Source organism: Prionailurus bengalensis, chromosome B3, assembly GCF_016509475.1.
Source record: "Prionailurus bengalensis isolate Pbe53 chromosome B3, Fcat_Pben_1.1_paternal_pri, whole genome shotgun sequence".
Classification (NCBI taxonomy): domain Eukaryota; kingdom Metazoa; phylum Chordata; class Mammalia; order Carnivora; family Felidae; genus Prionailurus; species Prionailurus bengalensis.
This window is the reverse complement of record NC_057355.1, coordinates 34,883,425-34,901,423: the sequence shown is the minus strand read 5'-3', so window position 1 is coordinate 34,901,423 and position 17,999 is coordinate 34,883,425. Positions and strand designations below refer to the sequence as shown.

The window sequence follows — 17,999 nt, the reverse complement described above, 5'->3', positions numbered from 1 at the left end:
TATTGCAGTTGATGGTAGAACTAGATATGGAACAAGGGGTCAATGCATTCAGCAGTGATCAGCCTTATCTCCCTCCAGTCTGAGTCATGCATCCTATGCTCTTGTTAAACCATTCACTATTCCCGTTTTATTGGTGTTGGCGGCTACAGCGAGTGCAGAAATGTCTTTGTTTATTAACTTGCTCTTTTACCTGGCAAAACTATCTCTGACAGGTGAATCCCAGACTGCTAATATGATTTTCCCAACGCTTTGAACTTTTTAGGCAGCTTATGGCCAAACGTTCTGTGATCCTCTAAAATCATTTAAAAGTATAGAGTCTTCACTTTTATGGCCTCAAAAACAAGCAATGAGTTCCAAGAGAAAAGAGGAAGTATCTGTTAGTGAAAATTGTTATGCCTTATACTTACTGCCAAGAGTTTCAGAATTTTTATTAAAAGTTCCACAAAGTCAGAGAGGCCTTTTAAGCAAGAAGTACAAAGGAAGAGTTTGGGAGAGATGGGAAAAGTGATGTATGGGTTCAGTGGAGAGGATGTGGAGAGCAGTAATGAATCATTGGAAAGGGACCCACGATTTCTGGCAAAAGATTTGTATTTTACTGATGTAAGTTCAAATGCCATGGAGACACCATTTTCTTGGTCTGATCCTTTTAAGAACTTAAACACTGTGAAGTCAAGGAGACACCGATGATATTTGAAGTCAGAAAAGTAAAACTCTGAACATAGTGAATTATTGGTGAAACTTTAACATAAAATTACTTGTAACTTCTACAATGGTTAATGATAATTTCTTCAATTTAGTTGGCAGTTGTGTGATTCATGTAAAATTTCTTGCATCTGAAAGATAGAAATATTTCTGAAAGCTGATTATACCTTGTATATGTATATACCAGAGGCTTTTTTTTAAGTTTGTTTATTTATTTTGAGAGAGAGACAGAGAGAGCATGCACAAGGTGGGGGGGGGGGCGACAGCAGAGAGAGAGGAGACAGAGAATCCCAGCACACTGTCAGCACGGAGCCCGACATGGGGCTCAATCTCACAAACCCTGAGATCATGGCCTGAGCTGCAATTGAGTCGGACACTTAACCAACTGAGCCACCCAGGCACCCCTACACCAGGAGCTCTTTTTTTTTTTTTAATTTTTTTGTCAACGTTTATTTATTTTTGGGGGGAAAGAGAGAGACAGAGCATGAACGGGGGAGGGTCAGAGAGAGAGGGAGACACAGAATCGGAAACAGGCTCCAGGCTCTGAGCCATCAGCCCAGAGCCCGACGCGGGGCTCGAACTCACGGACCGCGAGATCGTGACCTGGCTGAAGTCGGACGCTTAACCGACTGCGCCACCCAGGCGCCCCCAGGAGCTCTTAACCAGAGTATCCAGACTGACTGTTTGAAATTGAAGTCTTTGTTTTATACTTGAGCTCTCCACACCATTTGACATAGTTGACACTCTTCATCTTGAAGGGCCCTTTGCATTCACTTTCCTGATAGCACATTCACCTGATTTTCCTTTTACCTATGTGGCTGCTGTTTTTGTTTGTGTTTTGTTTTAAATAATACCTTGCTAACTCCTTTTCTACCAAATCTCTAAATGTATATTATGCTTTCTCGATTTACAAAGTTTAGATAGACTTTTGTGGGGCGCCTGGGTGGCTCAGTTGATTAAGCGTCCGGCTTTGGCTTAGGTCATGATCTCACGGTTCATGAGTTTGAGCCCCATATTGGGCTCTCTGCTGACAGCTCAGAGCCTGGAGCCTGCTTCTGATTCTGTTCTTTCCCTCTCTCTCTGCCCCTCCCCTGTTCTCTCTCTCTCTCTTTCTTTCAACCATAAACGTTAAAAAAATTTTAGATAGACTTTTGGCCATAATAGACAAGGATTCAGCTCACTCACTTGTTACCCCCCAACACTATATACCTAGAGTTCTTTTATTGATAACTTTTGTAATTTACTATAATTAAACCTCTATTTTTTGTTCCATTTGCTATAGACAGTAGCTCTCAAGTTTGCATTGTGCAAGATGAGTCTACCCTTCTTTTTACTTCTCCCACTTTTGTACACTGCAACTTTCTATGAGCTATACTTTTCTTATTTCCCTTGTGATTTCTTCATTGACCCATTTTTTAAAAGTGTTTTAATTTCCATAAATTTGTGAATGTTCCAGATTTCTGTTACTGGTTTCCAGTTTTATTCCATTGTTTTCAGAAAAGATGTTTTATGTGAGATTTGTTTTGTGGCTTAACATATAGTCTATTCTGAAGAATGTTCCATGCACACTAGAGAAGAATGTACATTCTAATGTTGTTGGATAAAGTCTTCTATGTATGTTAGATCTAGTTGATTTATAGTGTTCTTGAAGTCTTCTATTTCCTTATTGATTTTTCTGCCTATTCTATCTATTATTGAAAGTAGGGTATTAAAATTTCCAACTATTATTGCAGATCTATCTCTCCCTTCAATTCTGTCAGTTTTTGCTTTATATATTTTGGATGTTAAATGCACTATATTTATAACTGTTCCACCTTCCTGATGGATTGACCTTCTTATTGATGTAAAATGTCTTCCTATATCTCTTGTAACACTTTTTGACATGATGTCTATTTTGTCTGGTATTAGCAGCCACTCTAGCTCTCTTTTGGTTATCATTTGCATGGAATATCTTTTTCCATCCTTCCAATTTCAGTCTATTTGTGTCTTTTAATCTTGTTGACTGCCTATAGTTAAACCTTATTTTTTTAATTCGTTCTGCTAAAAACCTCCTTTTATGTGGAGAATTTAATCTATCAAGTCCTCATAAGAAAGCACTTAATTCTATCATTTTGCTCTCTGATTTCTTTATGTATCTTTTTTGTTCCTCAATTCTTCCACTACTTTTTTTGTGTGTTCAAGTGATTTTTAGTGTGCCATTGTGATTCCCTTCTCACTTCTTTTACCGTATATATTTCTTTTTTTAAAATTTTTTTTTCAACGTTTTTTATTTATTTTTGGGACAGAGAGAGACAGAGCATGAACAGGGGAGGGGCAGAGAGAGAGGGAGACACAGAATCGGAAACAGGCTCCAGGCTCCGAGCCATCAGCCCAGAGCCTGACGCGGGGCTCGAACTCACGGACCGCGAGATCGTGACCTGGCTGAAGTCGGACGCTTAACCGACTGTGCCACCCAGGCGCCCCTTACCGTATATATTTCTTAGCTGTTTTCTCAGTTGTTACCCTGGGAATTACAATTAATATCATAAATAATAACAGTTTAGGTTGCATTAATACCAGTATAGTTGCAATAATAGATAAAAATTTTGCTCCTATATGGCTTCACTCTGTGTATGTTCTTATTATCACAAATTTCATCTTTATATACTATGTGCACGTTAACATAGATTTATAATTATTATTTTATGCATTTGTCTATTAAATCATATAGAGGAAAAGAAGAGGTACCAGTTGAAAATACAGTTATACTGGCTTTTATATTTACCTATGTGATTACCTTTCCTGATATTCTTTATCTGGCTTTGAGTAACTACCTAGTGTCCCTTTATTTCAATCTAAGGGGCTACCTTAGCTTTTTTTTTGTAGGGCAAGTGTACTAGCAGTAAGCACAGCTTTTATCTGAGAATGTCGTAATTTCTCTCTTCATTTCAAGTACAGTTTTTCTGGATATAGAATTCTTGATTGAAAGCTTTTTCTTTCAGCGCTTTAAATATGTCATCCCATTGCCTTCTGCCCTCCATGGCTTCTGATGGGAAACTGGCTGTTAATCTTATTGAGGGTCCCTGAGGGTCCCTTGAACAGGACCAGTCACTTAGTCATTTCTCTCTTGCTATTTCGAGATTCTTCCTTTGTCTTTTTCTTTTAACAATTACAGATGATTATTTAGGGTCTTCTCATTCCCTGAAATGCACAAGAACTTAACAAAGCCCTCAATCCCCCAACTATCTTCTTCCCCAGCCTCTTTTTGTCTTAAGGTTTTTGCTCTATTTTTTTGTCCCACGGGGCAACACCTAAAACGTTTTTGCATTAAATGCTTTTGACAAATGCCACGCACGAAGCCACCTGTGCCCAGGGGAAACTCTGAGGCACGTGAAACAAAGGCAGGCTATTTAGCTGGGACCCACCAGACATGTCAAACGCATGACCACAGCTCTTTGAGAGTAAGGCATGTGTTACTTTTTCTAGTACCAGCAACCTGCACCAAGAATATGGGCTGCCGTCTTCAAACCACAACTGAGCTAGGGAGAAGGGGATGTTAACAGTGTAAGTTAAAATGCACAGAACTCTCATACTGAAATTCGGCATGTTTCTTCTTCAGTATGCATTTCCCTGGTTGTTGTAATGTTTTTTTCTTTTAGATCCCAGAGTTCTGAAAGAGTTGATTCTGAAAGTTTTCGCTAGCATATTTGTTACTTTTCTGGAGGAATGCAGTTTTGGAGTTCCCTATTCTACCATTTTCTCTCGTTTGGGAACCACAATTTTGCTATATACTATGAGCTATGCTTTTACATTTTGATATTAAAATTATTTGTGTCTGTTCTATAACCACAACATTGTCAATTGGTAGCTTCTAAAGATTGAACACTAGTAGGGGCACCTGGGTGGCTCAGGTGGTTAAGCATCCAACTTTGACTCAGGTCATGATCTCACAGCTTGTGAGTTCAAACCCTGCATGGGCCTTTGTACTGACAGCTCAGGTCCTGGAGCCTGCTTTAGATTCTGTCTCTCCCTCTCTCTCTGCCCATCCCCCCACCATCTGTCTGTCTGTCTGTCTCTCTCTCCCCCTCCCTCAAAAATAAATAAACAATTAAAAATTTCAATAAAAAAGATTGAAAACTAGTAAGCAGTGTTTACATTTCTGCGATTATGTAACTATTTTTTACTTGAGCATTAAGTAGTGTACTGTAAATCTCATTTTCTGCTTCCTAAACCATTCAAGGAAAATAATCTTAGCATCAAATGCAAATAGTCTTCCGCTTCATCACACTTCAAAATGTGTTCAGAGCCATGCCACACTCTAGTTTGCCTCACATTTGAGCCATGCCTTCTTACATAGTTTTTTTTTTTTTTTGACGTTTATTTATTTTTGAGACAGAGAGAGATAGAGCATGAACGGGGGAGGGGCAGAGAGAGAGGGAGACACAGAATCTGAAACGGGCTCTAGGCTCCGAGCGGTCAGCACAGAGCCCGACGCAGGGCTCGCAGTCACGGACCGCGAGATCATGACCTGAGCCGAAGTCGGACGCTTAACTGACTGAGCCACCCAGCCGCCCCATACATAGTTTGTTTTTATCTGGAGTTTCTGATTTTGTCTTTTATTTATTTATTTATTTATTTATTCATTCATTCATTTATTCATTTATTTATTATTGTTTACTAAATGAAGAAATTTGTGCTGCCTTTACTACGTTCAAATTTCTTTGAACTTCTCACTTATCTAGTGAGTAGAATTTATTCTTCTTGAAGCCTGCTATCTTCCGGACCTAATTCAGTCTTAATATCTCCTTTTGGACCATTGTTTACAATTTATTATTTTACATCGTATTACTAGTAGCCTTTTCTAGCCTTATGTGTCTTTCTAATATCCTCAGGTACTTCTGTCCTCTCAACCTGTAGATGGTAGAGTTACTCAGATTTTGGTCCTGGGCCTTCTTTTCACTCTTTGCTTCCCCCCAAGCAATCTCAGATATGTCTTTGCCTTTAAACAACATTTGTATTTTGGAAGATACCAATTTATATACCTTTTCTTTTGTGGTTTCGCCATTTGGATTGTGTTTAAGGAAAAATATCCTTTACTACACTGAGATTATATAAATATTCTCCCATTTTGTCTTCCTAAAGCTGAAAATTTGGCCCTTCGTATTTTAGTGTTTATTACACTTGGAATTGATTTTTTAAGTTTGAGACAAAGGTCCGATTTGTTTGTTTTTCCCCTATGGGAATAGCCAATTGCCCAACTCCTATTTAATGAGAATTCTTTCCTTTTCCCACTCATCTGTGATGCCGCTCAGCCTGACTGTTTTATAGGCAGTGAGAGAAGTAGGTGGTAGGATCCTTTTACAGATCTTCAGTCTTACTTCTACACCCATCTTCTATCATATCTACTGTTCTTTCCTTTCCAGAGCCTTCTGAGCAGTTTGGCCTACATCTTTGTTCTTGTCTCCAGTGTGTACGTATTCGGAGCAATGACTTTTTTGTTTGTCTTCATCACTCAACATTCTTTACAGTTTCCAGAAGTTTTCTGAAACTTCCTACAGCAGATTGTCCTTCCCCTTCCCCCCAACTATTGTACTTGTTGTGGGTTTACACCAGTGCAACTGCTTTAATGGGCTTTTAGAGGGAGATTTCAAACACGTGTCCAGTCTTTGTGCTGGTTTATCTGAAAGTACACAGTAAAATGTTTTAAATTTTCGAAGTTGTGTTACTATATTCTCTGTAAGTCTTTAAAAATATAATTTAATTTCATCTTTCTGGAATGATATAAGCCTGGCTCTTTCTGACGGTAGAAAGCTAGAGGGTCAGAGAGTCCCTTCCTTAGGGTTCCAATTTGTTTTTTAATGCTACATAAGTTTTTCCATTTTTAACAATCCCATTTATAGTCTTTAGTATTTCATAATGCCAGAAAAGTGGCTAATTCTTGTGTTAGAGTTTCTGTGACCTTTGGCTTATGGGTGTGTAACTAAATGCCTGGAAAGAAGTATCCATGAAAAAATTACAGGCACATAAAGAGAAGAAATTCTGTAAAACTTTGGTATATCCCATTAATGATTTCACTGTTTCACTCTACTTGGGACAGCTCTATAGTAAAATGACATATTGCAGGTTTCTTTTCCGTGCCAGAAATGGGAAAGTACTTGGTGTAATGTTTTCTTTGCTTACATTGGATGCATACGGTGAAGCTGGTTTATTTTTGGTCATTTCCTGTCTATGAACACTGTGGTACTTTGGCCAACACTACCATAATAAAATATAATGCATAAAATGAATTTCTACACCTATGAATGTTGTAATAGAAATTCATAAAATACATTATTATAGGAATCAGCACCACTTTTTCATTGGGAAAAGAATCTTCCGAAATATTTTAAGTCTTTCTGTTCTAGCCTGTTATAGAAAGCCTAAAGATTTTTTTAAACAAACCAAAAAACTCCGTAATCCTCTGAAATATTGCCCTTTTTTGCCCATTCAGGCATTTAAGAGTATATTCTTTATTTAGCCTGGCTTTTAGGGACTCATTACTTTATTGCATTAAGTTAATTACACTCTCGTTTCTTAGAGTCCTATACTAATCAAGAAGGCATTGAATATGCCTTTTCTGACTCATAGAAAGATCAAGTTGATTAAATAAGCATTTATACATGTAATTAACCACGTGAGTGTGAAGGTCTTGAAGAGAATTCCTGTTTGATGGCAGACTGCCTGCTGTTCTATAAATAATATTTGAGGGGGGAAATACACATGGAAATGTATTGGGCTTCATGGGAAAACAAATTTTAAAACATGGATCCTTCGCAGAAAAATGCCACACTTCTCAGAGTGCTAATTTAGACTAGACAGGGGTAGAACACTAGCCCACTTGATCCAGTCATCTACTCTAAAAATTTGAGTCACATTTATTCATTCTTCACCTTTATTCCCTGTAATCAGTCACTAAGTTCTACTTTTATTTTCTCCTAAACATCTGTTATATCTATGTTCTCTTCTTTTATTAATAATAATCACTATAATGTATTGAACTAAGCATTAGATCGGATTCAGGATATTTCTAGTCTCTGACAACTTGGAAAAAACATGTATTGTAATCACCATTTACACATTAGGAACTGCAACTACAAAGAAACTAGAAGACCTGCCCCCCAAATCATCTGTTTGCCAATGGCAGACCTAGGATTCGAACTAAGGTCTGTCTGGCCTTCTTGCCAATTCCATTTCCAGGGCACCATGCCCTCCTTTTTGTTATGCCCTTATATGATCTAGTCAACACTATTCCACTGGTTTTCCTACTATTCTCCCTCCCTCTGCTGCATCTTCCACAAGGTTGACCAACTTACTGGTCTGAGGTAGATCCTTGAGGATCGAGAAATGTCTTGCTCGTCTTTGTGGCACCAGCACCTAGCTCCATACGTGTCACGTTGGAGGGGCTCAAAAATATGCATCGAATATGGTCCTATTACCTTTCTGTTTTGATATTTTATTACTTTTCCTGCTCCTCAACCTCTATAGGATAAAATCTGACTTTTCAGATTCATCTTCAGCTATGACTCCAATATGTTTCAGTGTTGTAGTCATATCAAAATTTCTTACCTGAATATGTTATATATAATTAGGCTTCTATGCCTTTCTTCATTTAGTTTTTCTTACCTGTGTGTGCTCCCTCCTTCTATTTCTGGTGAAATTCTACTATTCATCTTTCAAGGACCCGTTCAGATGTTACCTTCTTTTGAAAACTGACTTCTCCCTACTAGAAGAATTCCTTCTTCTGTATTCTCATAGCATATCTTTTAAATACTCATTATATGAAAATAAGTACATTGTATTACAATTAATGTGTATATTTGTCTTGTTCTTTACCCACCATTCATATTGGGAGCTCTTTAAAGACTAATAGGTCTTTTTTTTTCTTAGTCTTTTTAAAAATTTTATTTGTTTAAACTCAAGTTAGTTAACATACAGTGTAGTATTGGTTTCAGGAGTAGAACCCAGTGATTCATCACTGCCGTATAACACCCAGTGCTCATCCCCACAAGTGCCCTCCTTAATGCCCATCACCCATTGAGCCCGTTCCCCACCAACCTCCCCTCCAGAAACCCTCAGTGTGTTCTCTGTATTTAAGAGTCTCTTATGGTTTGTCTCCGTCTCTGTTTTTTTTTATCTAATTTTTTTAGCATTTATTTATTTTTGAGAGATAGAGACAGAGCACAAGCAGGGGAGGGGCAGAGAGAGAGGGGGACACAGAATCTGAAGCAGACTCAGAGCTGTCAGCACAGAGCCCAATGCAGCCCTTGAGCTCACAAACTGTGAGATCATGACCTAAGCCAAAGTTGGATGCTTAACCGACTGACCCACCCAGGTGCCCCTTTCCCTCTCTGTTTTTATCTTATTTTTCCTTCCCCATGTTTGTCGTGTTTCTTAAATTCCACATATTAGTGAAATCATGATTTTTGTCTTCTCTTTTTCTTCTTCCATTTTTTAAAATTTAAATCCAAGTGAGTTAACATATAGTGTAATATTGATTTCAGGAATAGAATTCGGTGATTCATTACTGTGCTCATCCCAACAAGTACACTCCATAATGTCCATCACCCATTTAACCCAGCACCCCACCAGCAACCCTCACTTTTTTCTCTGTACTTAAGAGTTTCTTACGGTTTGCTTCCCTGTTTTTGTCTTATTTTTCTGTCCCTTCCCCTATGTTCATCTGTATTTCTTAAATTCCACATATGAGTGAAATCATATGATATTTGTCTTTCTCTGACTGACTTATTTTAGTTAGCATAATACACTCTAGTTCCATCCATGTTGTTGCAAATGGCAAGATTTCATTCTTTTTGATTGCTGACTAATATTTCATTGTATATATGTATACCACATCTTCTTTTTCCATTCACCAGTCGATGGACATTTGGCTCTTTCCATGGTTTGCCTATTATTGGTAACGATGCTATAAACATTGGGGTGCATTGTACCCTTCAAGTCAGCATTTTTGTATCCTTAGGATAAATACCTAGTAGTATAATTTCTGGGTCATAGGGTAATTCTATTTTTAATTTTTTGATGAACCTCCATACTGTTTTCCAGAGTGGCTGCACCAGTTTGCATTTCCACCAACAGTGCAAAAGTGTTCCCCTTTCTCTGCATCCTCACCAACATCTGTTGTTTCCTGAGTTGTTCATTTTAGCCATTCTGACAGGTGTGAGGTGATACCTCATTGTAGTTTTGATTTGTATTTCTCTGATGATGAGTGATGTTGAGCATCTTTTCATGTGTCGGTTGGCCTTCTGGATGTCTTCTTTGGAAAAGTGTCTATTCATGTCTTCTGCTCATTTCTTCACTGGTTATTTGCTTTTTGGGTGTTGAGTTTGATATGTTCTTCATAGATCATAGATGTTGAATGCTAACCCTTTATCCGATATGCCTTTTGCAAATACCTTCTCCCATTCTGTTGGTTGCCTTTTAGTTTTGTTGATTGTTTCCTTCGCTGTGCAGAAGCTTTCTATTTTGATGAGGTCCCAATAGTTCATTTTTTGCTTTTGTTTCTTTTGCCTCTGGAGACATGTCTAGTAAGAAGTTGCTGCAGCTGAGTTTAAAGAGAGGTTGCTGCCTGTTTTCTCCTGTATGATTTTGATAGTTTCCTGTCTCACATTTAGGTCTGTCATCCATTTTGAATTTATTTTTATGTATTGTGGAAGAAGTGGTCCAGTTTCATTTTTCTGCATGTTGCTGCCCAGTTTTTCCAGCACCATTTGCTGAAGAGACTTTCTTTTTTTCCATTTGATATTCTTTCCTGCTTTGTCAAAGATTAGTTGGCCATACATTTGTGGGTCCATTTCTGGGTTCTCTGTTCTGTTGCATTGATTTTTGTGTCTGTTTTTGTGCTGGTACCATACTGTCTTGATGCTTACAGCTTTGTAATATAGCTTGAAGTCCAGATTTGTGATGCTTCCTGCTTTGGTTTTCTTTTTCAACATTACTTTGGCTATTCATGGTCTTTTTCTGGTTCCATACAAGTTTTAGAATTGTTTGTTCTAGCTCTGTGATGAAGAATGCTGGTGTAATTTTGACAGGGGTTGCATTGAATGTGTAGATTGCTTTGGGCTGTATAGACATCTTAATAATATTTGTTCTTCTAATCCATAAGCATGGAATGTTTCTCCATTTGTTTGTGTCATCTTTAATTTCTGTCGTAAGCTATCTATAATTTTCAGTGTACAGATCTTTTACCTCTTTGGTTAGGTTTATTCCTAGGTATCTTATGGTTTTTGGTTTAATTGTAAATGGGATCAGTTCCTTGATTTCTCTTTCTGCTGCTTATTTATTGGTGTGTAGAAATGCAACTGATTTCTGTACATGGATTTTATATCCTGTGACTTTGCTGAATTCATGTTTCAGCTCTAGCAGTTTTTTGGTGGAGTCTTTTGTGTTTTCCATGTAGAGTATCAGGTCACTGAGATGAGTGAAAGTTTGCCTTCCTCCTTGCAAGTGTGGATGTCTTTTATTTCTTTTTATTGTCTGATTGCTGAGGCTAGGACTTCTAGTACTATGTTGAACCATGGTGGTGAGAGTGGATATCCCTGTTGTGCTCCTGACCTTAGGGGGAAAGCTCTTAGTTTTTCCCCTTGAGGATGATTTTAGCTGTGGGTCTTTCATATATGGTAAGGGCAAGTACATCTTAATTGATCTTTATATCCCCAGTGCCTATCATAATACCTGACACATAGTAAGCTTGGCAAATAATTTGTTTAATGGGAAGTTGAGGTCATTTCAGTTTAGAAATTATATTTCATGTGTTTATTAAATTAATTCCAGAGTATGATTAGAGCAGTTCTATTTCTGGGACTAGAGGCCAATGAAAGCGAGGAAAGTTTTGAAATATTCAACACACGTCCATGATCTCTATACTGACTGTTTTTATCTATACAGATGAGTTAGTTGCCTATGCCCAAATCCTTAGCACAGTGCCCTATATATAGTGGGCTTTCAGTAAATGTTTGATGAATGAATGAATGAATGAATGAATGAACAAGTGAAGTAATATGTGTGTATGTATGTATGACTAAAGACGTGGACATGCCTGCCAAGCATACAAGGAAAGCTGGAAGAACAATCCCCAATGTGTAAACATTTTTAGCAAATTTTCCAAGTCATTTTTTATGCACATCATAAAAAAAACCTGTTCCCCAAAGAACAGATTCCTCTACTCTACATTGGCCAGAGTTTGAGGCTAAGTTAAGCCTCATTCAGATAATAACTGAAGTGGGTTAGATATTCTATGACCTGATTAACAGGTGCTACATTTTCTGTTGACAAGGATGAACCTTTATGTAGCACAGAAAAGTTGCCATTTGTTTTTTTACAGAATGCCCACGTGAGAAGTTGGAAATGACTTCTCCTTTCTTTTGTAACCATATTGCTGTTTTGCTGAGTCTACACTTATTAATTATTTCACTTATTTTCCCAACAGTTTGCTTGACAGATCTTTATACAAAATAAATAATTCCTTTCTGATGCAAGACTTATCTTGGAGCTTATGTTCTTTAACTTTTAATCATATGGAAAAGAAAAGAAAGTCAAAACACTTCCAAATATACAACAGAGAATAATACTGCTTTTCAAAGGATTTATTCATGTTTATGGTATATACGTCAGATTCCCCATCATTTTTACATTAAAATGAACTTAGTTTGCTGGGTATCGTGGCATTAATGTAGGCATCATGACATTAACTAACTAGTTTGCTGGGTTTTTTTTTTCTTGCCTTGCCCTTACTTCTTCAGTATTTGCCTTTGCCTCACCCAAGAAAACCTGCTAACCCTTGTTCTGTATCTGTATCACTGATTCTGCCCCTTTGCTCAAATCACACCTTATAGTCAGAACATCCTTCATAAGATTCAGTAGATAGTCATTAAAAATTTTTAATTGTCTCACTTCATTAATTCATGCAAGAGATATTTATTGACCACAACATGTGCTAGGAGCTGCGTTAGTTGATAGAGCTACTAATGTGACAAAGTTGGAGCCCTCAAGAATCACGGTGTTTGGTAAGAGAGACAGGCAAGTAAGCAGCTAATTGCCATGCAGTGTGGTAAGTGCTGTAACAGGGGTATGCACTCTTTACAGCAAGCCTTCTGTGTTTTAGTGGCAGTGAAATACAACTCCTTTCCTTTCCTTATTCCAGAAATGATTGTATGCTTTACATAGCTCAGCCCAAAGCTATCACACAAAGCCCAACGTAAGGAGCTCTTAACTCCACCTGGTTTTTGTTCTGTTATCATCCCTTACCTTTATAGGATTTATCATCTAAGATTATTCACATACTACTGCTTATTGAATGTCTTACTGCTGTCATATAATAATCATTGTTTCAAGGACCAGAGTGGCAGAAATTAAGCCTCTTTGTATTTTCTTGCTTGTATATTCACTTAGAATTGACTGATGTTATTACCCAGCTTGTTACTATAGACACAGATGTGTTAGAAGTTAACTGGTGCCTCTGAAAAAGTACACATAAGTCCAGTAAAATATAATAAGCCAACAAGGTTAATGGTTTGTTAGTCTTCCCTTCCCCTGTCAGCATTATCAAATGTGAAGATCTTTAATAATTCATTTATTCAATATACACGGTGCAACACCCACTGCCGGGCCCCAAAGATGAGAAAATTGTCTTTAGCTTCAAAGAATTCACTGATCAAGAAGGCAAATTGTAAGCATATAATTATGATATAGTATGACTAATGATATATTGGAGGAGTATACAGAAGTTAATAGGAGCACAAAGGAAGACAAAGCACTAATATTAGCAGGGGCAAATAAATACTGCCTGAGAACAAAAATAGCAGAATGAAAACACATGGAACAAAAGCCAAGCGTTGTTTGACTTTTGAGATTGGGTAAAATAAATAGTTATGTCTCTATTCACAAATCCAAAAATTTGAATTGGATTGAGCTACTTCTTGTCTTCTCTGGCTAACATTTGGGTACCTTTTACAGAAAATGTGGCTCCTGCTTTGGAAATAGTAACAATTCTCATATTCAGTAGAGTACGTGAAGTGATTTTATGTGTATCATACATATGTGTGTGTATGTGTGTATATATATATATACACACAGAGATATTAAATAGTGGATTGTTTTTCATTATTTTTAATTTCAAAATGGGGAGGATATTGTCATTAATTTTACTGCTTATAATTTTAGTATACAATTACAAATTTTCAAACAACATTGAAGTATTCAAAAGTAGAAAGTCAAACTTACTCCTTAATCTAACTTCTGAGAGGTAAACTATTGTTAGCAGTAATTATATGTCTTCCCAGGTGTTTTATAAATTTATTTTTATATTATATGGTTCTTAATATAGAAAAAGTGTTCTGTAAAATGTGGGGGTTTTTTCCCAGCCACTCAGTGGGATAGTTTATAGATTAGGAAAACGTATTTGTTCTAACGTGAAAAGATATCCGTGATATACTAAATCAATTGTTTTAAAACTCCATAAGATGTCAGTTATCTTTAACTGATATAAATAATTTGGGTTTAAAGTGTTATTTTTTATTCACTTGTGCCTCTTTTTGAATTAAAATATATAACCAGAAGAATGCAAAACTTCTAGATATTCTTTTGAAAGTCTTTGGTGCCCTGGGTCTAATTATTGAAACAACGAAAAATGAACATAAAATTTCCAAGTTCACATACCTTTTTCAACAGATTTCATTGGCTCTTCTTTACTTTGCATGATAAGACTTTCATTTAAAATTGTGTGTTGCTGGGGCGCCTGGGTGGCTCAGTCGGTTAAGCGTCCGACTTCGGCTCAGGTCATGATCTCACCGTCCGGGAGTTCGAGCCCCGCGTCGGGCTCTGTGCTGACAGCTCAGAGCCTGGAGCCTGTTTCAGATTCTGTGTCTCCCTCTCTCTGACCTTCCCCCGTTCATGCTCTGTCTCTCTCTGTCTCAAAAATAAATAAACGTTAAAAAAAAATTAAAAAAAAAATAAAATTGTGTGTTGCATTTTCCAGGTCTCTGGACTCAGGACTTACCAGCGCTTTACAAGGTTTATCTGTCACAGACACATACCTTGTTGAAGTGGACGGGGACACACTTTCCCTCTATGGCTCAGGAGCACTGGAGTCTCTAGATCGGAATTGGAGTGTTCAAACGGCAGGAATGGTGACAACCGTGTCCTTCACTTTCATAGAATTTGATGAAATCGTCCAAGTGCTTCCAAAATTGAAGATGAAGTTTCCTAATTCTCTGGTAAACATTCTCTTTTAGTAGCATATTTGAATTATCCCCGGTCATGACTTGTGTGTTCAGGCCAAAGGCCTGTCTTAACTTTTATGTATGCAGTTTCTATCTGGTGGGGAGACTAAGCTCTTGATTTTCTGGATCTGGGATTTAAATCAGTATTCATGAATGGCTTTGCAATTTTCTGTTAATATTGGAAATTGTCTCTCTATAAAATTATCCTTTGTGGAGTATAAAGGACTAATACAATCTTATTCAAACCATATACTTCTCCTTTATAAAGCATTCAGCAGGACCTCACCTAATCCTATATTATGTATTCATGTATTGTACCTAGTATCAATGGGACATGTACATTTATATATGATTATTACAGTAGTCCCCTTACAAACATTTAAAATAATTTTAGACTTCAGGCTCGTGAGTGTCTTCGCCATGGGGCTGCGGGAGGTGTGGAGGCTCATGTCCAGGTTTAATTCACCCAAAAGGGCTAATATCATACTGAAACTTTTGGGAGGACACAGCGAGAAGACCGCCTGTTGTGAACCAGGAAGAGGGACTTCATGAGACTGAATCTGCCGGTGCCTTGATCTTGGACCTCCAGCCTCTAGGGTTAGAATGTCTAGCCACACGGATGCAGTAGGAAAAGTACAATTGGAAAGAAAACGTCGTGCAGGAGCGATAACGCTAAACAGACCAAAGTTCCTAAATGCACTGAATCTTAATATGATGTGGCAAATTTATCCACAGCTAAGGAATTGGGAACAAGATTCCAAAACTGCCCTGATCATTATTTATAATGATTATAATGATTATTCCATTTATTCTAGTGGAAAGGCTTTCTGTGCTGGGGTGATATCAGAGTGATCTCAGAAGGTAGTAAGGCAAACCAGAAGATAGCTGAAGATTTCTTTAGAGAAAAATATATGCTGAACAATCCATTGGTTCTTGCCAGAAACCATATGTTGCACTTATTCGTGGCATCACAGGGGGTGGGGGAGTTGGTCTCTCAGTTCATGGGCAATTCCAAGCGGCTACTGAAAAGTCTCTCTTTGTGATGCCGGAAATAGCAATTTAATAGCGATTAACCAATTGCTGTTTGGACTATTCCCTGATGTGGGTGGAGGTTATTTCTTGCCATGACTTCAAGGAAAACTTGGTTACTTCCTTGCATTAACAGGATTCGGGCTGAAGGGAAGAGATACATACACCGCAGGAATTGCGACACACTTTGTGGATTCTGAAAAGTTGGCATGTTAGAAGATTTGTTAGCCCTAAAATCTCCTTCAAAAGAAAATATTGCAGATGTCTTAGAGGTTACCATACAAAGTCCAAGACTGATCAAGACAAGTCTTTTATACTTGAGGGCCACATGGACAAAATAAACAGTTGGTTCTTGGCCAATAGTGTGGAACAGGTTATTGAAAATTTACAGCAAGATAGTCCATCTTTTGCCTTAGAACAGTTGAAGGTAATTAATAAAATGTCTCCAGCATCCCTAAATATCACACTAAGGCAACTCATGGAGGGGTCTTCAAAGACCTTGCAAGAAGTATTAACTCTGGAATATCAGTTGAGTCAAGCTTGTGCGGGAAGCCATGGCTTTCATGAAGGTGTTAGGGCAGTTTTACTAGATAAAGACCAGAGACCAAAGTGGAAACCAGCTGATCTAAAAGAAGTTACTGATGAAGATTTGAATAATCACTTAATCTCTGGGAAGTAACAATTTGAAATTTTAAGGTAACTAGATTTTTTTTAATGTTTATTTTTTTGAGAGAGAGAGTGAGTAGAGGAGGAGCAGGAAGAGATCAGGACAGAGGATCTGAAGCAGTCTCTGTGCTGACAGCAGAGAGCCCAATATGGGGCTTGAACCCATGAACCCTGAGATCATGACCCAAGCTCAAGTTGGACACTTAACTGACTGAGCCACCCAGGTGCCCCTTAAGGTGACTAGATTTTTAAGGGATTATTCTGGAGCAGGTGTTGGCAAACCTATGGCACATGGGCCACATCTGGCCTGCTGCCTGTTATTTATTTTTCCACAAGCTAAGAATGATTTCTGAATTTTTAAATGGTTGGGGGAAGAAATCAAAGACTAATATTTCATAACATGTGGAAACGACATGAAATTCAAATATTGTCCATAAAGAAAGCTTCATTGGAACATAGCTATACTCATTTCTTTACATATTGTCTACGGCTGCTTTGAGTAGTTGCAGCAGAGACTGTAAGGCTTGCAAAGCCTAAAATATTTACTATGTAAGCCTTTTCAGAAAATTGTCAACACCTGCTTTATAAGATGGGAAAATCTGAAGTTCTTTAGAGATTATTGAGTTGAAATATCTAATTGAAATGGGAACCTTATCTTTTGGCTTTGGGTAGTAGTTCATGCATGGATTAAATAAACCTATGTATAGATTATTTTTTAAAAAATAATAATTTTAGTAGCTCATTAAAATTAGTTTGAGAAAGGGAATATGGTGGAGTAGGAAGATTCTAAGTTCACCTTGTCTCATGGATACAAGTAGACAACACCCACATCAGTGTAAATAACCCAGAAAACAACCTGAAGTCTGGCAGAACAGATTATCCACAACTAAATGTAAAAAAGAGGCTACACTGAAGAGGGTTGGAAGGGCAGAGACAGGTTGGGAGATGAACAAACCTGTGGGACTGTCCATGGGAGAGGAGAGGAGCAGACCCCCATGCCAGGCACCCAGGCATGGAGGCCCCACACTAGGAGACGAATTCCTATAACATTTGGCTTTGAAAACTAGAGGGGCCTAACTCTGGGTTCTTACAATCAGTGGGCCTTAATACCTATAAATTTAAAAACCAGCAGGCATAGGGTACCTGGGTGGCTCAGTCGGTTAAGCGTCCGACTCCCGATTTTGGCTCAGGTCATGAACTCACTGTTAGTAGGATTGAGCCCCACATGGTGTAGAGCCTGCTTGGGATTCTCTCTCTCCCTCTCTCTCTGCCCCTCCCCTGCTTACACTCTCTGTCTCTCAAAATAAATAAACTTTAAAAACCAGCGGGTGTGGCTCTGGAAGAGCCAGA

General features: G+C 37.9%; 1 protein-coding gene and 1 pseudogene across 5 annotated transcripts in view; both read left to right on the top strand.

The window, feature by feature from the left end:
- Positions 1-17,999, top strand: part of LRRC49 (leucine rich repeat containing 49) — a 149,193-nt gene that overhangs the window by 104,042 nt on the left and 27,152 nt on the right. For all 5 annotated transcript variants that reach the window (XM_043554018.1, XM_043554017.1, XM_043554019.1 and 2 more), the window contains one exon: positions 14,711-14,948. In XM_043554018.1, the coding sequence (XP_043409953.1) occupies positions 14,711-14,948 (238 nt within the window). The remainder of the gene's footprint in view (positions 1-14,710; positions 14,949-17,999) is intronic.
- Positions 14,963-16,678, top strand: LOC122467591 (annotated as a pseudogene).